General features: G+C 42.9%; 1 protein-coding gene across 3 annotated transcripts in view; it reads left to right on the forward strand.

Annotated features, from left to right (window-relative positions):
• The window catches only part of DOCK8 (dedicator of cytokinesis 8), a 209,058-nt gene that overhangs the window by 55,443 nt on the left and 131,697 nt on the right, over nt 1–21,918 (forward strand). For all 3 annotated transcript variants that reach the window (XM_059142619.1, XM_059142620.1, XM_059142621.1), the window contains 3 exons: nt 1,960–2,135; nt 4,686–4,757; nt 20,466–20,589. In XM_059142619.1, the coding sequence (XP_058998602.1) occupies nt 1,960–2,135; nt 4,686–4,757; nt 20,466–20,589 (372 nt within the window). The remainder of the gene's footprint in view (nt 1–1,959; nt 2,136–4,685; nt 4,758–20,465; nt 20,590–21,918) is intronic.

The raw sequence follows: 21,918 nt of genomic DNA on the forward strand, positions 1-21,918 counted from the left end.
AACATGAGCCCACCTAGGTTTGAATTCCAGGAGGTCTACCGACTTCCCAGCTGTGGAGCCATGGACAGATGATTAAATCTCTAGCCTTCCGCGTCCTCATCTGTAAAATGGGGTAAGAAGGGTGTGGAACTTATAAGCTTTAGTGAGGATGATGTGACATAATGTATAAAATGACCGAGCCGATTTCTTGGCACAGAGTAAGTGCTCGATAGTTACTGGCTTCATGGGTATCAACTTGGCAATAAGGAGATGGGGTTTGCAAAAAATGCTGTTTCCTATTTCCGTTCCTGATTCTGAGTGCTGTGTACTGGGTTGTGGTAAGGGGTGGGAAAATCCACTTTCTCCTTTGGGGTTGGTTGGTCTTAGGCAGGTCTACAGAGAGAATGCCTGTCATTTCCTCTGGCAGAGGTCAGTAGCGGCCTTGACCAACTCTGTCCCCACCTGTCTTCCGCAGAGGCTGATCCCCGGCTCCCTCTGCTCCTCTGCTGGTCCCTGTACTTTCATGGTCTTTTCCTTAGCTGGCCTGCAGGTCCCCCAAGAAACTTCCCTGTCCCATGTCACAGTACATGGGAGCCAGGCTGAGCTAGGGATGTCTCTGCTCTCCTCCACCAAAGTATATCCTGTTGCTTCTCTTCCGCTCCCTTTGTCCCTGCAGCCCAGGACGTGACGTACGTCAGCCACCTTCCAGAATCTCAGAGAAGGAGGAGGGACCGTGTTCCCCCAGTTCTTTGCTTTGTCCTCCATCCCCAGACCATCACTCAGGTCTCCACCACGAAGAGGTGGGAGGAGGGAGGGCGAGCCGCATCCTCTCTGATTTTAGGTCCTTTTGCCTCTCCAGCGAGCTGCACATTGCTTCTCCTCTCTAACGTGGCGTCCTCGCATCGAGTCTGGTGTGTGGTTTCAGGGTGATGAAAAACCGGTTTTGTTAGTATTTCCTTTGGATCTGGCCGTGTTTCCCATCGCGCCAGTTCGAATCAGAGTCTGGAGTGTTTGTTTCAGGGGTCCCTGGTTGGCGGGGGTAGAGAGCAGTTGCCTCCCTGGGCCGGTGATTCCAAATAGACCTTCGTAAGTCACCCCCATGGAGCTGCTGGGCTCATCATCCCACGACACCACTCGCTCCGGTTCTTTCACTTCCTTAAGGCAGTGGTTCCCGTTTTGGGACTTCACAGACAAAAAAAAAAAAAAAAGTTGCTTCATCGCCAACTATTTTATCAACTAGAGAATTGTCTATTTCGAATCACCATCTTCTTCTGTCACTTCTTTTGTCCTCTCCCTGCCCCCCCACTGCGCGTGGATGTAGTCAGAGAGCAAAACAGGACAGTCCTGTAAAAGGGAGTACATTGAGGCCAGTTGCCCCGAGTTTACTTCTTAAAAACACTTCATACATAATCACAGCCCACCGTGGGCCAGACTTGGTGGCAGTGATTTCCAGATGTTTCTGGACCGACTCGTGCTGGGCACCGGGACTGCAGTTAAATGAGTAAAGATAAGTGAGGCCGGCGGAAACACGGGGCCTGAGTAGTCCCACAGCAGGAGTGTTGCATTTGCCAGGATTTAGGGAAAATTGCCTCCACGTGCGACTTCACTGTATTTGGGTAGACATAGCCTCAGAGAGCTTTTGCAGGGGAAATTATAAAATTCAGCAAAGCCTCGTGATCTCATTTTGGATCTCCTCAGGATTCCTCATCAAGACGCAATTAAGCAGAGAAAAATTCTGCCTTGGGGTGTGATTTGGGTGCCTCACCGTGTTCTGACTTGACTTGCCGTGCTGTGTCTCTTTCCGTATCACTGCCTCTGGCTCTGACAGCCCCTCTGAGGACGGCGCCACTGAGTTGTGCGCTAAGAGCCAAGTGCTTTGCCGAGTGGAAGGGGCAGGCCCAGGGCGCGCCAGGCTGTGGCCTTGGTGCTTTCCCTGGAAACCCCGCGGGAACCGCCTTCTCCTTCCCCTTATCTCTGCAGCCTCAGTTTTATGACCCGGTGGAGCCAGTGGACTTCGAGGGACTTCTGATGACACAGCTCAACAGCCTGGACGCAGAGCTCGCCCAGGAGCTGGGGGACTTCACGGAGGACGACTTGGATGTGGCGTTCACGCCAAAGGAATGTCGCACTCTGCAGCCCTCTTTGCCGGAGGAAGGGTAAATCGTTTTCCTAAACTGTAGCTGTCAGTGTGAAGTCGTGACTGTTACTGGTGTGGAGGGGAGACGCCTTAATTCTGGACTTCTGTTGGAACTCACGGTACCCCGATCCATTAAGATGGACAGGATGCCAACTCATTACTGTCGCCTGTGGTGGTTTTTAAATCGTTTCAACCAGAGGCTTTAAAAAGGCATGTGGGGGCAAAACCACTTAAGGGGATGCTCAAGGACAGGAGGAGGGGGCAGGTGGAGGCCTGGGAGCGTGGACAGCCTGGGTGTCCGCTCAGCGACCTTGGGTGACTCATCTGAGTTCCCAAGAACCTCCGTGTCTCCATCCGTAAAAATGTCCAGTGTTTCAATAATAATCAGTGAAATGATTCAGAAGCATTTGAATGGTTTCCACCAAAGACCCTGGATCAAGTCACAGACAAGTTCAACCCACATTTTTTGAGCATCTACTATGTGCCGGGCACATAGTAGATGAATAAGGCAGCATTCCTTCCTTGGAAGAAAGTTTTGCCAAGTGGGGAGACAGTGGGGAAAGCTCTGTGGAGGGAATATGTGGAGATCTGGGTCGAACTTGAGTTTCCGCGGTGAGTCAGTCAGTGTGTTTCTAGGCGCGGGCATTAGCTCTAGGTAGTGAACAATGGAATTGTGTGCTGGTGAAACTCTTGTGACTTCCATGGTGGAAAAAAACAGTGCCTCTTTAAAAGTGTAGGGTGAACTTTAATGTACATTAATTTTCAAAACAAAATCAAGATTCACGTCTCTCTTGGACATTTTCTACTTAGTCACCTTCCCCAAAAATAGTCCCCGGAAAGAGATCATGAAACACGGCCCCTGCCCCACTGCTGTGCAATACATTCTAGTTCTGTTTTGGATTTTCTTCCATCATAGTTTAAGGATGTGGGGTGACAGAGGTACAGTATTATCGTGAGTCTTTGCTCTCCTGTTTTGATAGTTCTTATTCACGTAGGGAAGCTTGTCACATGCTCAGCTCAGACTATTTTAGAAATACTCCTTTCCCAGAAAACAAGCAGTGGGAAACACTTCCTCCACCATCAGCCCATCTATTCAAGTGTAACTTTCCCGTAGGCAAGCTCTGTTTTTTCACCGTTGACAAAGAATCATTGCCTATCATTTCGTCTGAAATTTATGGTTACTTATTTAATCATTTTCAAATGAGGTCAGAGTCTTGGAAAATCCTGTTTCAGATACTTTAAAAAAAATATAGAGGTAGGACTTTTGAATTTTGATGAAAGAGGCAGGTTTTTCCCTTAGCATCCGTTATTTAGTATAATATTGCCTTGGGATCAGGATTTCTAGCTCACCCTGTCTGTCCGATGACTTTAAAACAACCTCTGCTATTTCAATCATTGCCCAGAAGTCTGCCATTATAATCAAAAGCCAGGAGGGCCTCGGCAGCAGCACCAGCAGCAGAGAAAACAGCAGCTGACCCCCGTGGCCCCAGAACTTCGTGGGGAGCTCTGGCAGTGCGGTGGCTGGCAGCCTACACTGCACAGGTCCAAGGCCTGGGTTTAAGTCCCTGCTCTTCCCCTGCTGGGTGACTTTCAGCCCGGTTCTTCTCATCTCATTCTTCTTCAAAATTCGGATAATAGTGCAAGCCCATCCCCTCGGAGGCAGGTTGAGAATTAGCTGGACTTTTTTTTTTTTAAAAAAGAGAGAAAACATGCATACAGTAGTTATCGCAGTATCTAGTGCATAAGAAATGGGTCGGAGGCATGAGCTATGGCCAGACATGCTTCTAAAAGCTTCCATGCTGACTTGACCCTCATCCCAGCTCTCTGAACGAGGCCCTCCTCTATGTATGCTCTAACAGGAGGACCCAGAGACAGAGAAGGAGCGCCCCAGGCCACGTAATTAATAAGGGGTGGGGCATCAGTCTTTAGCCTGTAGTATTTCGACTCATTCATCTCTAATATCGAAACACTTGGGAAAACAGCCAAAAGTTTCGCTACTGTGTGGAACTGGTTATTCGAAGACTCTGATGCACCTGGGGAGGGTCTCCCATGGCACTCTTCTGCAGGTAGGACAAGAACTGCCCAGATTAAGAATCACCAACGAAAGAAGCCAGGATCCAGTCCTCAAAGCACAAGACAGACCTTCTTCATGGCTTTCCAAAAGGGAAACCTGCGTGTCCTAACAAGGTTACACATGAGCAAAAATTAGTCTCAATTGCCCCTGTGAGAAATGGGTATTTATGCTTATTTTTCTGGTTCTGTATGTGATTACAGCTAGTTCTACCTGTCTGGCATTGGAATGCCTTTAAGGGATGGGTGTAGTTTAACAGGATTCTCTGTAATAAAGAAAACCCACAGAGCATCAAATGGCAACATGTTTGGCTCATCGAAGTAGAAATGCTGTCGCCCGAGGAATGCTGCAGACACTTGATGGATGGGTAGGAATGCCCCTGGCATTCTCAGTTGATACGGGATTGAATCATGCTACTCTCCTTAGTTATGATAAGGGATTGTTTTGTTGTCTTTATCAGGTACTAACATGATTTTATGTCATTTTCCACCTCATTAGGGTTGAACTGGACCCTCATGTCAGGGACTGTGTTCAGACTTACATTCGGGAATGGCTAATCGTGAACCAAAAGTAAGCTCCTTTTTCTTTTCTCTTTATATATATATATGTATATTGTTAGCTTTTACAATTGCTTGTTGTTGTTGTTTTTTTAAAGATTTTATTTATTTATTTGACAGAGATCATAAGTTGGCAGAGAGGCAGGCAGAGAGAGAGGAAGGGAAGCAGGCTCCCTGCTGAGCAGAGATCCCGGTGCGGGGCTCGATCCCAGGACCCTGGGATCATGACCTGAGCCAAAGGCAGAGGAGCCACCCAGGTGCCCCTGCAATTGCTTTTCAATGAAAAATTTCAAGGGCAGTTTTGGGTTTACAGGAAAACTGGATAGAGAGTACTGGGAGTTCTGGTATACCCTCTTCGAACAGTTCCCCTTAGTGTTAACCTCTTGGAGTTTGGGTGCTGTTAGTTTGTTTGGGTTTTAGTTTAATTTTTGGTTTGGTTATTGCACACATAACCACATGACTGTTTCAAAGAAACTTTAGCAAGGAGGGGAATTTGTAAGTACAAAATTCATGAATAATGAATACGGATTGACTTTATCTTGTGCCCTATTCAGATACCTGCTGTAGGCTCTGTATTACCTTCTCTATCAAATATCAACTCTGCCTGCTTGTCTTTCAAGGGTTTTAATAATCTGGTCCCACTGTATGCGGGCCAGATCCACTTCCTTTCTGCTGGACCTGGAGCCTCTTCCTCCCTATCCGTCCTCATAACCCACTCAGTCCTACCTCCACACCTGGGCCCTTGCTGTACCCTTCTGGATGTGCCCTCCCGCTTTCCCCTGTCCATCATATCCTACCTATGGATTCAAGACCAGGACACGTTTCTTTTTTTTTTTTTTTTTTTTGTCTTTATGCAGCCTCCTCTGGCTGATTCATTCTTTCTTGGATAGACCTTACTTAAGATACATGATACATTTGTTATCCCTGATAAGCCCATAGTGATATACTATTATTAACTAAAGCCCAGAGGTTACATTAGGGTTCATCTTTTGTATCCAAGGTCCTACAAGTTTGACAATTACATAATGCCGTGCGTCTGCCATCCCAGTATCATACGGAATAGTTTCCCTGCCCTAAAAATCTCCTGTGCTTCCCCACGTTCATCTCTCCCTGGCAACCACTTACTTTTCTACTGATTACACAGTTTTGCCTTGTTCCTTCATGTCTCGTTGTGATCTGAGAGCTCATTTCTTTCTTTCTTTCCTTTTTTTTTTTTTTTTTTTGCTGACGAACATTCCACTGTGTGGATTTATCACAGTGTGGTTAGTCATTCACCTATGCAAGGAGAAAGTTACGTTTTAAATATAAAGAAGAGGGCCTTTTTGTTTTGTTCCCATTCTGACGAATTCTGAGGGGGGGGGGGTGGAAATTAATGAAGTGAAACTTGGCCTCAGATTCAAAGGTAACATTTAAATCCATGACCAAGACATAGATAACTTTCTAAGCTTCCCGTCAAAAGGGCCCTTCTCTCCTGGGTTAGCCAAATGTTCTACCACATTGTCTTGAGGTCTGTGTCTCTACGTCAATAACCTGGACAGTACCATCCCATGAGAAACATGTAGACACGCAAAAATTCTCAGCCTATGTGTGCGAATACGTTGGGCATCAGGGAGGGGCGTGTGAGCGGACTGAGGACACATCCCAGTAGAAGAAACATCAGAGAGCCTCTGTCAAGACATAAATAGTGAATTTCTGCTCTCCTCACCTCTCCTGTACTGCTGGAAGAATTGGTGTTCTATGGGATAAAGAGCGAAAGACTGTGGGGGTTGGGTTTTATCCAGGTCGCAGAAGTGTGCCAGTGAATTTGTGCTGATGCTTTTCGGAGCAGTGTCAGTAAGCATACTATTTTCAATGGCCAAGCAAGAGAAAGCAGAGCTTGTAAACAGTGATTAAGAGAACGTTAGATACTAATCCATCATGTGTTCTAATTTCCAACATGAATGGAAAACAAAGTTTGCCAGGTAGTCAAGGAAGATTATGCTTGGCCGGTAATAAATAAAATATTCCAGAACAAGTTGTTCTCAAGCTTTTTAATGTTGTAATTAGAGATACTTTCTGGATATTACGGTTCTAAAAAAAAGTCTAAGAAGGAACAATAAATAGAAAGGTCTGTTTTACTACATTTGGTTTCTATTTGCTTCTTGGGACACTATTTTTTTTTTCATTCCTCATGGCAATTCCCGTTGGAATATTCTTTTTTTTTCCCCTCTAGGTTGCACAAACTTAAAAGAAAAAAGGACTCCTTTGGAATATTTATTTTAGACATTTTAGAGTTTATAGGGAAACAAAAGGGGAAAAACCCATTCAGTTTCCTATAGACAGATAACTGCCATTAACATTTGATACATAGCCTTCACATCATATTTCATTTTATCTATATTTGTATAAAAACTAAATCAGATTATGATACTATTTGTAGCATGATGCTATTTTGGGTTTTTACAGTAACTGGTGATTATCTCTGTTTGCTATTAAACATTCTTCCTCAATCCAATTTTTAATGGTTGTATGATATATTTATATCAAAATTCATTTAACCAATTTTAGTGTTTGCACGAGTCCCTGTTTTTTTTTTTTTTAAGATTTTATTTATTTATTTGACAGAGAGAAATCACAAGTAGATGGAGAGGCAGGCAGGGAGAGAGAGAGGGAAGCAGGCTCTCTGCTGAGCAGAGAGCCCGATGCAGGACTCGATCCCAGGACTCTGAGATCATGACCTGAGCGGAAGGCAGTGGCTTAACCCACTGAGCCACCCAGGCACCCCACACGAGTCCCTGTTTTTCAGGATTATACTCCAAAATGGTAACATTCTTGTGCATAGCTATGATTTTTTTTTCCTTCAGAATAAATCCCTAGGAGAGGAATTTTTCTGTCTAGGATTATGCACAAATTTAAGGATTTGGAAATAATATAACTGAAAAATTATCAATAATATGTGCATGAATCCTCAAGAATATTGGATGTTACCTTTTAATAAATTGCCAATTTTTCTTGCAAAAAGACTCTCTTATTTGCATTTTTTGGTTATGAAATTGGGGAATCCGTTGTCCGTATATTAAGTTGGCCAGCTTATAATTTTTCCTTCATGTCCTATTTATTCCTGAAATTTGTGCGCCTCTATTAATGTATTTGTCTGGGCCTGTTTATCTCTAGGACTACCTTTATTTATTAGGGATAGTAATTGTTTGTCTGGCATATATTAGATATTCCTTTTCCAGTATGTTCTTTGTCTTTCAAAATTGCTTCTAACTTTTTTAACATTCAGATTTATTTACATAATCAAATCTGTATTCCTAATTTTCCTTGTGATTTCTATATTTGCTGTCATGGTTTAAATGTAATTCACAAACCTGATATTATTTACTGAGAATTTTAAGTCAAAATGTTAATCCATTAGTCACATGATCCCTTTTGAATTCCCCTTTGAGTCTCTATTTGATTTTATCTCTTCTATAGCAACAATGATTATTCGTATATTTATTTTATTCAAATTTTTGTGCCCTTTTTCTCCCCCCATGAAACAAAGTAGTATCTTGTTTAGCGTTATCTTTGGCGACATGCTGGGGCTGGGCGTTGCTGTTGGTCCTGTTCTCTGCGCGCTTGTATAATGGGCCAGTTCCCTTCTGAGAAATTCGGTAGGAGTATGCAACTCTGGAAGCTTTGACTGGTGTTTTATTTTTTTCATTTTTTTATTTTTTAAAGATTTTATTCATTTACTTGACAGACATATCACAAGTAGGCAGAGAGGCAGGCAGAGAGAGAGAGAGGGAAGCAGGCTCCCTGCTGAGCAGAGAGCCCAATGCGAGGCTTGATCGCAGGACCCTGGGACCATGACCCGAGCCCAAGGCAGAGGCTTTAACCCACTGAGCCACCCAGGTGCCCCTGACTGGTGTTTTAGAGAGGAAGCACCTTTTTCTGCTCCACTGTTTGATCCTTTGGTACTCTGAATTTGGTACTCCAAACATGAAAATATATTCTTAGCACACATTCTGCCCCATATGTACCTGTAATATTTTATTTGTGGGGAGAATACAACATACTGTGATACACTATTGCCAGACATCTCCCAACCCTGCATACATTTACAGCTCAATTGTTTCCTATGGGTTATTTCTTTTAAGGTTTTTTATTTATTTATTTATCAGAGAGAGAGAGAGAGAGAGAGATCACAAGTAGGCAGAGAGGCAGGCAGAGGAGGGGAGGGAAGCAGGCTCCCCGCTGAGCAGAGAGCCCGATGCAGGGCTCGATCCCAGGACCCTGGGATCATGACCTGAGCTGGAGGCAGATGCTTAACAGACTGAGCCACACAGGCGTCCCCCTATGGGTTGTTTCTTAGTCATTGCTGAATGATGGTAGAAAGAGAAAGGCAAGGCAGAGGGGGTTTCTGGTGCCAAAAAGGGAGTGCAACCAGGGGGAGTCTGGCCCTGGCTCCATCCATAAGCCACTACCATGAAGAAGGAGCATTCAGATTTCTGGCTCATGTAGACCTTGACTGCTCAGGGCCTGGCAGGAAGGACAGTATGAAGTGTCATGTGTTCCCCTTTGTGGGGACAAGAAATGGGACATTGTTCTGCCAGCTCCATCTGATCCACAGAGATTCTGTCCAGATTCAGGTGTTAACTTTTCTGCTCATTTGGGTGAGTGTCCATTTGTTCTGGGTCTTCTTGAGCAGGGTACTGGGAAGTTGGAGGAGGACACTGTGGGCGTGCTGGCCAGTTGCTGCTTAGTGATTAATTGGCTCTCCTTTGAATCTGTCATTTTATTTGTCAAATAATACATGCTCATTTTGAAAGAAATCAAGCCATGTGGAAGTGTATCAAGTAAAAGGCGGTCTCTGCCTCACTCCTTGCTCGCTCCCTGCCCTTCCTTCAACCCCCTCTTAATGCACGGATGTTGTTGCTATACAGGCTTCCAGAGTTTATCAGACCCTCACCAACATATAGATGGATATTTGTATTTTACATAAATATTATGTATGTAAGTACACATTTATAAATATGTATGTATGTTGTATATATACACAAAGTACCATTTTTTTCAGTAATATCTTTTTTTTAAGATTTGATTCATTTTTTTTAAAGATTTATTTATTTATTTATTTGACAGAGATCACAAGTAGGCAGAGAAGCGGACAGGGAGAAAGGGGGAAGCAGGCTCCCCGCTGAGCAGAGAGCCCGATGTGGGGCTTGATCCCAGGACCCTGGGATTATGACCTGCACCGAAGGCAGACGTTCAACAACTGAGCCACCAGGTGCCCCTCAGTAATGTCTTTGACATTCCTTCCGTGTCAGAGATCTATCCCCCCGCCTGGTATTCTAGGGGTGAGGTGAAGGAATGTATCATTATGTTACCAAATCTTTCTCTATTGATGGACATTGAAATTGTCTCCAATTTTCACAGTCATAAATAACATCGAAATAGACATCTAGGCACACTTGCCCCGACACGTGCGTGTGAGGATTTCCGAGGGTAGATATGAAGTCTGGGCATATGACACGTCCTCCTAAGGACTGCCAGATTTTTCTCCAGGAAAGCTATACCGATGGGCTCCATTACCATCAGGGCGTGAAACTGCCCTGTCCCCCGTATCCTAGCCAGTGCTGGACATGATTGGTCAAAATAAAATATGAATTCCTGAACTTGTATTCTAGTTCTTGTAACTGGATGTACTATATTTACTTTCTGAATATTGTTTCTGTCGTTGAGTTTTCTTTCCTTATCTTCCCTCAAGTCGCAGTTCAATATACGCTTATCATACCGCCTGACTTCCTACTCCTAGGTATTTACCCAAGTGAACTGAGGACCTCTGTTCCTTTAAACATCTATATGCAAATATTTATAGCACTTTTATTTGTGCCTGCCAAAAATCAGAAACCGCCCAAATCGTACGTAGTGGGGTAAGGGATAGCCAGACTCTGGCACGTCCATACAGCCCAATGCTACTCTGCAGTGAAATGGAACAAATTCCTCATGCCTGAGGCAGTACAGATGACTCTCAGTTACATCACGCAATGAGAAAAAAGCCAGACAAAGGAACCTAACGCATTGTTCCATCTGTTTGCTGTTCAGGAAGAGGCAGAGCTGTAGGGACAGAAACTTGATGAGCGGTTGCTGGAGCCTTCGGGTGGTCAAAGGAAGGGATTGCAAAAGGTCACGAGAGACTTTTGAGGTATTGGAACTGTTCTAAGTCTTGACTGCAGTGGTGGTTACACAACTCTGCGTTTGTCACAACTCACTCAAGTGTCATCTAAAAAAGATGAATTGTAATTGGGCCCTAAAATCAATGGGTAGAAATCTAAGATAGTTCCTGACATTGATTAATTACTCGCTAAATGGAAGATCTATTACTTTGCTATGGTTTTACTTTATTATTTCACAGAATGATGATTTCTCTGGAGCAGGAGTAAATGGTTTCAAGTCCAGGCTCCCCCACTTACTGCTGTGTGACCTAAGACAAACTATTTTTGTGTGTGTGCCTCCATTTCTTAATTGGGAAAACAGGAATTAGAACAGTGTCTACCACACAAGTTATATTATATGCAATAAATAAATTAACATATGCAAAATGCTTAGATATCTTGGCCTATCATAATAGATTAGCTACCACTTATGATATTTTAAAAATAGTACTACAGAATATGGCTCACGTGTCCCTGCCCAGTTGACAAATAACTTCAATTAGATGTTAGTAAGATTATATGCAAAGGAAAAAAAAACAAGGGACAACTCGGTGTTACTGAAGATTTCTTTTCAATTAATGATTCAGGGTAGATTTCCCCTCAAAAGCACTATAATTTCCATATTCTTGAAATACAGATAAAGTTTGGAAAATCAGAAGGCTTTAGGGTTTATCTAGTTCCAATTCAACCCATCCAAAATATTCCTTTCAAGTGAAATAAGATCTGAACACTTCAGATAAAGCACTTATATTAGCCTGTCCAAGGAATGAACCAAAAATTCTACCTGTATATTTTAATGCACTGTGGAGGGGGCACTGCTTTCCTCTGGAAGACCATACTTAATGAAGCCATTTCACCTTCTATGGACATGTCTCTGCCATCCATAACCACGCACTCAAACACTGATTTACTTAGCTCTTTTATTCCTCAATTATCTCCTTGCTGATATTACATTTCTCTGTAATATCTAAGGATAGTCTTTTATGTCCTTGCTATCTGTGATAATGGCTTTGAATCCCACTTAGGGGGCAGGGGAGTGGAGTAATGGCCACTTGTGTTCCCTCCCACGCTCATAATTCTATAGAGCATTTGCCACTCAAGTTCTATAATTGAGGCTTTTAAATCAGACAAAGAATGCTGCCTATGAAGGAAATAGGAAAGTTCTAGAATTTCTTTTTCACTTAATAAGAAAGATTCGACTACACAGAAACACAAACTACGTGATCTCCTTTTGGAATATGTTTTCCTACTTGAGATGTTTGTGGTACTTATAATGGAAGATGCCTTGAATGGGTTCCATTCTATCCTTCATGTCTAGAAACATAAACACCATAAAATGTGGTGTCATTGCTCTAAAAATGATAGTGTTTTTCTCTCCATGCCTTTTGGAAATGACCCTCGATCTCACAAATAGAATGGGGCCATGGTTGCATATTCATCTCATCTCATTTCCAAATATTTGATTATTTTGCTTGGACTGATGTTTGCAGGCATCTTTGGCCTGCATTATTTAAGCATTATTACTTAAGCATTATTTCCTCTGCCATTTTCTCTGCATGAACTAAAGAGTGATTCACTTACATTGTGTTTGGTGTCTTGGAGGAAAGTCGAGCTCTTAAGTAATTAAACTTGTTCACATGTTATTTATTCTCGGTGTATAATGCACAGCGACAGTGAAACATTTCAGGAATGTTATGAGCAACATCGTAAAAGCCCTTAGACTTTGTCTTTCATCCTGGGTGATTAAAGTAATTCTGAAGGAAGGTCGTGCTCAAGGAGAGCTAGGACATCAAGGAATGGGGTATCATCTGTTTTATTACTCCATATTTTACTCCCAGTGAACTGGTAAACAATTAAAATTCAAACACATCAGTGCATATAATTCAGTTACTCCCAAAACACCATAAAAATGTCTCCCTGATCAATAATTGCTTATTATGACATGCATTTGTTGTGCTGGCTGCCAAGGTATTCAGCTATTTGCTTTCTAAAAGTATAGGAAGCAAGCAAGGCTCGTCAGCCTGTGCAGTTACAGAGAGTGATCCAGCTGTGGAAATCACTGAGCCACTCCTGAGCTGTGACACACACCTCCCATCCCCATGAACCTACACCCCGCTGAAGCCCCAAGGCCAGGGCATTCATGAAGCCTACCCTGACCTGGCTGGAGGAAGTGGCTCCCTTCTGTAAATTTTCGAAGCCTGCTGTTTGTATTTCTCTTGGGAACTCTTGTCATACTCTACACTGTACTCTTTTTTTTTTTTTCTTTTTAAGATTTAATTTATTCAAGAGAGAGAGCATGTGAGTGATAGGAAGCAAGGGCAGGGGGCAGAGGCGGAGGGAGAAGCAGGCTTCCCACTGAGCAAGGAGCCCAATGTGGGGCTTGATCCCAGGACCCTGAGATCATGTCCTAAGCCGAAGATAGACGCTTAACTGACTGAGCCACCCAGGTAGCCCTCTTGCAGAGGGCCTCTTGCATTCTGATGACTTTTCTGAATGTTTCTCTCCCCTATTAAATATGTATTTCTCACTAGACTATGACTTCACGGGGGACAGGGACTCCCTTAAAGCTAGGACTTTTGTGCATTCCTCTTTGGTGCCTTATTCTCAGGAGATAGTTTATAGACATATGTTGAATGGGAGAATGAATGAAATGTTAGCAAGCAAACATCCATATCCTGTTCTTTAAGACAATTGTTCTTGGATCTATCAGACCCAACGGCATCTTTCTGTGTAATGAGTATTTTATAATACCATCTTTGTCACCCATGAACTTTCTTATTTTTAAAAGTTAATAAAATGTCCCAACTGTTATATAAAGGAGAACTATAAGAAGCATAATACATTAAATAGCATGTATGTAAATATGCAAGTGCTTGGACACAGCTCCATCAGAGAACATGATCAAGTAGCTCTTTGCAGCTGCGGGAACCATCACTGCAAGTATCACACCTACAAAAGCAGACGACAACAGGTGTGTTGTGTGGGTGACTCAAAGACCACAAGCAGCATTGCTGTTAGTAATGTGATTTTCCAAAAAGGGGAGAAAGCTCTTGGTAGAGATTGAACCATCACAGAGTTTAATTCCCCCTACATTTATATGGTAGTTGTTTTGCTGGAAAATTTGGTGCAAAAATACTGGGGGTCTGGCTCATATATTTACAGGCTGGTTTTTCACCTCCATGAAAGACAGGATATTTGATAGCTGTGTTGGATGATGATAGATGTGTTGGGATCATTCTTTGTTGTGTGGGATGCCCCAGGCATTTCAGGATGTGAAATATAGTAGTACCTCCTGGTCATTGAGACAATCAAAAATGGAAGCATCAATTACCCTCATTGAGAATCATTGCTACTAAGCCATCAGAAAACTGAAGTCCCAAAATCCAATCCAAACCACGGTTTTAGCTGCACGACTGGGAAAGGTAATCCACTAAGAATTCCTAAAAGGGATGGAGTGGAATGGAACAAGTTTAATGCGGACAGTAACCTCACTTGGGTGTTAATTGGTCTTTTGGGAGAATTCTGCAAGTGAAATCCTAAAGTGAGTGCTTCTCCAAGTTCGACTTTTGCTTTTGGTAAGAAAGTAAAGTTCCCATATAAAAATGATATTATTCACAAATAAAGATGTTAGAAGACTTTAAATTCAGCATCTCCATAAAATATGGTCATCTAGATGGTAACACTTGCATTGGTGTTACATATAATGGTATTGTCATTGCTACTACTAATAATAACTATTATTCATTGAGCTGGTGGGTGATTGTCTTAGTTGAGATGGTCTAGAAGCTGAGCCTGAGGCAGGGATTCAGATGCACATGATTTTTGAGAGTATCCTCTTTAGGAAAAGCCTGTAAGGGGATGAGGGAAGCAAGAAAGAGAAGCAGAAGGAGTCAACTCAGGATAAGACTGCTGAAAAATTCTTGGCCAACATACAGGTGCCCTGGAGGGACAGCAGTACAAAGTTTTCCCACTGTCCAGCTTTGAGGCAGGGTGTGGCAATATTGTACCCCTTTATCAGTCAGTCATTGCTCATAGCCACCGAGCCAACGTGGGAAGTTAGAGGCCTGGCAGGAAGAGGGAATCACTCTAGATGTCTAGATGTCTCTGGATATGAGAGCTCCTATGCTCACAGCAGCTACAGTAATGGATACACAGCCTGGTAAATAGGACCCACTAATAGAATTATTACAATGCCAGACACTCAGTCTATTCTTCACCTTTTGTTTTGAAACAATCTCAAATACCCAGAAAACTTGCAAGTATAACACAAAGATCTTTTTCCCCTCCCCCAAACCATTTGATGGTAGGTTGCCAACCTAATTCTCCATTATCCCCAAATACTTTAGCGTGTAATCTCTACAAACAAGGACATTCTCCACCATAATTAGCATATAGACATCACATTCAGGAAATTCACATTGATACATTATTACCATTTAATTCTTAGACCCTATTCAGCTTTAACCAAATGTCCCAAGAATGCCCTTTAGAGCAAGACAATCTAGTTGAAAGGCATGCATTGCATTTAGATGTCACATGCTTTTAGTATTATTTACTCTGGAACAGTTCCTGGATCTTTCTTTGACTTTTATGACCTTGAGATCACAGGGCCATTATTTTTTTAGACATAATAATCCTTCCATCTGGATTTGATGATTATAAAATGCCCAGTTCCTCACCAAACTTTCAGTTTATTTGTATCAGCATTGAATCATAGTTTCCTATTTTATTCAGTAAGTTTGAATCTAGTTCTGTGGTTTATTTTGATGCTCATATTGTCCTCACTTTGACCAGTGTGAATCCCTCCAACTGGTCCTTTTGTCTTTTTCACATGCCCTCAAACAACCATTGAGCCCATCCTTGCTTTTGGTCACAAGGTATTCCAAGCTGCTCTTACAGTTTCCTTTCCTCACCCCTGGATTCAGTCATTTCTCCAAGTAGATATGACTCCTTTTAAGTGGAAAGTGGTACTTAGAAGCCAAGCTGTAGGTGTTGAGTGTGCTCATTGCTATTAAAGTGTCATTCCTCCCATGTCTTCTCAGTGAACAGTGGTAGGGAGTGTGTGTGTTTGTGTGTGTGTGTGCGCACACGCACATGTGTTCTGAAAACCATGAGTTCATGTTGATACATGTAATTCCAACACGACATCAGAGTATTTGTTCCAATTTTCTTCCTTTCCATATTTTTATCCCTTCTCAGGTAGTGGAAAACATGACTCTTATTGTCCGTATGATGTTTATTTGATTAATCCTCTGATATGCAACCACCTCAACTCTCCATCCCACAGTCACCCTCCTCCTAATATGCTGGCTCTGACACTAACACCCTGCGACAGGTACCATGGATGGGCACCATCCACGCTGTGTGGCTTGCCCTGCACTGATACTGAGTGCCAGGCCACCCCTCCATAGAGACACACTTGGCAGGCTGCCCCTCCAGGTGCATGCCTCTTTGTTCTATGTAGAATGTCTACTCTGTTACCACATGCCAGGCTCTTCCAGGCGTGGGTGCCCCCCTCAGCCCAGGTGAGTTCTGATTCTCCATGCCAGGCAGCCCTTTTCTATGCATGTTCTCCTCCCCCTGTTTGGCCTTCAACTTCCCATTTTGGGCTTCCTCACCTACTCCCCATCCTAAGGCATGGAGGATTGCCATGTTCTGATGGCTTTAGTGCCAAATTGTATGGGAGGGATAGGAAAGAAAGGGAAGTGAAGGAAGGAGAAGAAGATGTATGTGTATTTGTTTCCAGTCATCACACAGGCTTTCAAAATGAGCAGTGTTACTCCGCATTTCACCCTTGAGGAAACTGTGACTCAGAGCAATGAAATCACTTGCCTACGATCTCATGGCCAGTACATAAGGAGGCAGCATCTGAACCCTGATCCCAGCCTCTAGAGCCAAATTCTGTCCACTCCATACTTTCTCTCAAGACTTTGGTCTTTAAAATCTGTTTGGTCTTAGGGTGCCTGGGTGGCTCAGTTAGTTAAGCATCCAACTTTTCATTTTGGCTCAGGTCACCATTTCAGGGTCCTGGGATCAAGCCCCATGTCAGGCTTCTCATTCGGCAGAAGTCTTCTTCTCTCCTTCTCCCTCTGTCCCTCCCCCAGCTTGCACTCTCTCTCTCTCTTTCTCTGTCTAAATTTAACACATCTTTTCAAAAAATAAATAAAATATGTTTGGTCTTTGTGTGGTTCCCAAATATACAACAGTAGGTAGTGTCTGGAGATAAGGAATGCAGTTCTCTTCAGAAGCAGTAGGTTTGTTCATTTTAAGAATAGATTTCCTACCACTTGGCCCACTTCCCTCTCTCTCTCTTGTCTGCAGAGAGGTTCAACAGGAGCAGGGCTTTATTTGGCTCAGTTGCCCACGTTGGGTAGCGAGGCTGCGGTTTCTGGTGGCCACTGTCACTCAGCAAGCAGCCTCACTACTTACCCGGTGGTGGTTTCTGCCTTCCATGGCTGGCACTTTTAAAATGAGTCATCTTTACATCCTTACCACCACTTATCCTCTCCCCCAGCCAGCTCTACCCCTGCTGCCACAAGGGAGCTTTGTGACTTTCTGAGACTTCAAAATGGGGAAGTAGATGCTAAATCCGGAACGAGGAAGGGGAGAAACATTTGCTCTGGTTTCAAACACACAACCATGAAAAACTTTAGTCTAAATGCTTTCCATCCCCAAAATGCTGAGGGCTGGTACATATAGAGAGTTAGCATATATCTATGTTGTGAACTTTTAACACTGTTCTGTGACTCATTTTCTTAATGCCTATTTGTCAGTGTCTTTGGGGTTCATTTAAGTAACTCCAGAAAATGTTCAAACAATGGAAGACCAAAAAAGAAAGAAAGTATTTGCATAAAATAGCAGAAGAGCAAGAGCCAAATAAATTTGACTTCTCCCAGCTCTAATTTCTTTGGAAGAAAACTGGTTTGAATGTTTCCAGATATGGTGTATGAACTTTTTCCTCATAAAATCTTAAAGCTGGGCAAATATCCTAGAATTCACCTTGTGTTTATATGTCATTGATGAAGAAATAGAGGCACTGAGGAAAATGACTGAGGGTGATGGGGGCAAGTGCAGAGCTGTAATTGTGTGTGTGTGTGTGTATGTGTGTGTGTGTGTTGTTCACTTGTTAGTAAATACTTGGAAATAGGTATACTTTGTAAGATAAGAAATAAAGCTAAGGCTGGTTGTCAGGACACACACGGTCTTAAGTTAGGCTGCTTCCTGATTTTTATTTCTGTGGCCCGAGCAGGTGGCCTGGTGAGGAGACATCTGACATTGAACCTTTGGCGTGTACAAGCCTGAAGGAAGGCCAAGGGCAGATACCAAAGTGTGAAAACAGTGTTTTAATTCACTGTTTGCATTCGATTTTAGAATTAATTCATTAATCAATTTTTAAAGGTGGGGAGGGGCAGAGCGAGTGGGGGAGGAGAAGTTTAAGCAGGCTCCACGGCCACGCCCAGTGAGGAGCCGGAGACGGGGCTTGATCTCACAACCTCGAGATCATTACCTGAGCAAAATCAGGAGTTGGATGTTAACCCACTGAGCCACCCAGGCGGCCCTAGAATTAATTTATAGTACTTAATGCCTTTGGGAAGTTTCCCCTTAAAACTGGATCCTTCAGGAAAAACAGGCACGGATTCAGTGTATTTTAATGACGAGAGTGATCTTAGGACACAGCTCACTATTTACCACTACTTTGCGCTGGGTACTTTTTCCCCAAGACATTATAGTCCATGTAGCCTTTTCTTTGAACTCTTGGAGAGAGTCCCAAAAGGCATTTTATCCACTAGCAAAGCCGTCCATCCAGCGCACACATGCGTGTTGCTGGGGAAGTTTATGTGGATGAGAATCACTTTTAAAAAGCTAACATGTTAAAAAAAAAAAAAAGCTAGCAGGTTTATGAAATCCCATGTGGGGCTCTCTCTCAAAGGTCTCTGTTCATAGAAAATATTATAGTAGAAAATAAATTGCGAAAAAAAATAAATTTTGCTCACACATATATCTCTTCTTCTTAACACCGCCATTTGCACACTTAAAGCAACTGGAACCAACATAATTTTCTTAAATATTTTAAGTGGTTAATTACGTCTGGGGAATTGTTTGAAGGGGTCCCCCAAAATACTTTTTGCTAATTGACATTTATGAACAAGATGATATATTACATTTTATTTATTTGGTTGGGGTTTAGGAATTCTAAGCCTGAGATTATGCTGCATATTTCTCTTGAAATCTTTTCTCAATGCTCACTCTCTTTTCCTTACTTGGAATGTACCTTACTCATTTACTTACTTTGTTCAGTTCCCCAATTTGGCATGCTGAATACAGCCCCGTGAATACAGGTTTGGGCTTAGGGCAGTTCAGCCAGGAGACCCCGAAGATGACCATTTATAGCTGACGGTGACTCGGATTAGTCACCAAGCCCATCTTGCCCCTCTTTTGGGGGCCATTTCTTGTCTCCTTTTCTTCAAATTGCTTGTCTTGAGAGCACAGTAAAATCTAAGGACAGAGCTGGTTCTCCCTGTAGACAACACTGGGACATCTCCTTTTTTTTTTCCCCCTTTAATTAACTTAATCAATGACAATTGATTGGATACCAAGTCTGTGCACAACCCAACACTTCGCCCTCCCAAAGAGTTATAAACTCCGTGTGTGGATCATTGAGAGTAACGCTCCCACATCTCCTGCTCGATCTGTTTCCTGCTTGATCTGCCTAATAAATCCTTACTTATTTCATATCCTTTACCCACTCATGCAGGGGTTTTTCTAATAGCAGGAGAAATCAAGCCACATGGGCGTGTGGCTGTGCGGTTGACTTTGAGCCTCTTTTCCAAGAAGACCTTGAGTCATAAAAATGGGGAATAGGCACGTAGCTTTCTACAGTTGGTACCTGACAGCCTCTATCTGTTGCCTTTTTCACAATGGTCTAATTTCTTTCCCCAGTAACAGGGCTAGCCATTATCTTTGAAACCCTTTTCATAGCTACACGGTTTTGAAACCCCGCTTTGATGGCGTGCACGGGGTGGAGATTGAGACAGCAGAGATTTTCAGCCTGTCGGTCATTTATTTCTATTTTTTTCTTAACCATGTCCCGCCTTTCTAATTCACTGTGAAACACGCTGATGGGGACATTCAAAGTTTTCCTCTATTTTTAATCTTCAAACGATCTTTATTTGCTGCTCTGCACATTGCTAGATTTATTTCAGCCTCTTAACACTAGGGTCATAGTTAAGCATCAGCTTGGAGCCAAATAGCCCGCAGCTGAAATGACCACACCTCCGAAGTGGCATTTTCCCAGACCGTTCCTGCCTTTAATAAGGAGCCAGCCAGGAGGCGAGTCTGTATCTCATTACAGCAGAGCCTTGTATTAGGCCTGGTGCATAATTAGATGTGAGGAGTCACAATCGGTCCTCTCTTTGCAAGATTTCTCAGCGCCGCATCTGCTCCCAGCCATTACTTTTATTTTTAATCTAACGCGTTTGTACCTCTCTCTCTTTCTCTCTCTCCAAATTACGTAACAACAACAACAACATAAACAACAAAAGAAACCAAGGCAGTCCGGAGATCGGCGGCTTTAAAAAGTCTGGATCCCGAAGAGATTTTCACAAGACGCTGCAGAAACAGACATTTGAGTCAGAGTCCTTGGAGGGCCGTGAACCAAGCACACAGGTATTTTCTAGCAACAAACATGGTTACCAGGTTACTGGGCTGTTCTGCCCAGGGCATGATGTTGGTGTTTGAACTAGAGAAAGGGCTGGAGTCAGAGAATGTCAGAGTAGGAAGAATGCTACTAGCTGACTTTTTTTTTTTGTAAACCTGTTTGTAGCTGTAGAAGTTGGTGTTCAAATGAGAACCCGCAAGTTCAATAATGAAAATAGGTAGAATTGGAGGGGGGCAGCCCCCCCCCCCCCGTAACAATTCCTGAGGAGACACAGTGGGGCCTCTAAGGCAGGCTGAGGACTGAGTGAAAATCCACACTGAGGCCAGTCTGCCCGGTTTCTCTTCATGATTTTGCCACATATTAACTCCGTCGCCCCAGGCAGGATAATTAACCTTTCTGGGCTTCCTTCCCTGGAAGACAAGGATGATAATAAAGCCATCTCGTTTTATTTTAACTTTTACTTTTAGTTCGTCATTCCATTAAATTTTTTTGAGTTTATTTAAGAAATATATGTATGTAAGTGAGTTATATCATCTGTACATGACCTTTCAGAAGGGGAAAGGAGGAATGAGGAAATATTTACATGAAAAAGGAGTGTTGGGTATGGAGACCAGCTGGTGTAAAGGGAGTAGCGCCTTAGGAGAGCTGCTTGGCCGCCATCTTGGTCAACCATTGTTTGATCTTGGGGAAGTCACTTTACCACCTGAGTCCGCTCAGTGGGAAACAATGGGCTGCAGTGGGTCTCTTCCAATTTTGAATCTCAGCTCTCTGACTTTGACATTAGTTTTGTTTGAGAATATTTAAACCCTTTGGGGAAAAAATGGAAACAGCTGAGCTAACGAGGCAAAGTAGTGTTTTGAATCTGATACACTATGTTGGATATATTTGAGTGATTGCTCTAGAAAAGGACAGCCATGGTTAACTGGAAAGTTTGAGAACTCAGGCAGAGGTTCTGTGGAGGAGTAGTTGAGCATATATACTGTGTGTGTCCGTTAAAACCACACAGCCCCTGAAACCTTAGAAGAGAATGTTGAAACTATGGGAAATACTAATATGTTAACCCAAAATCAAGAATCCAACTCTTGAATTTGGTAGGAAAGGCATGCCTACAGAAATATAGAGGGCAGTATCTTTGGGTACTAGAACTCTTGTGTCTTCTTAAAAAGTATTCTTTTCTCAATTTTATACAGTTTCTCTAACAAGTACTTATTAATTATTCAGGGGAAGCTGTCTTTCTTTAAAGCATTTTTTTTACTTATTTTAGAGAGAGAGAGAGCGAGACCATATTCATGTGAGGGGGGAGCAGCAGACGGAGAGGGAGAAGGAGAGAATCTCAA

This window comes from Mustela lutreola, chromosome 12 (genome assembly GCF_030435805.1).
Source record: "Mustela lutreola isolate mMusLut2 chromosome 12, mMusLut2.pri, whole genome shotgun sequence".
Taxonomy (NCBI): domain Eukaryota; kingdom Metazoa; phylum Chordata; class Mammalia; order Carnivora; family Mustelidae; genus Mustela; species Mustela lutreola.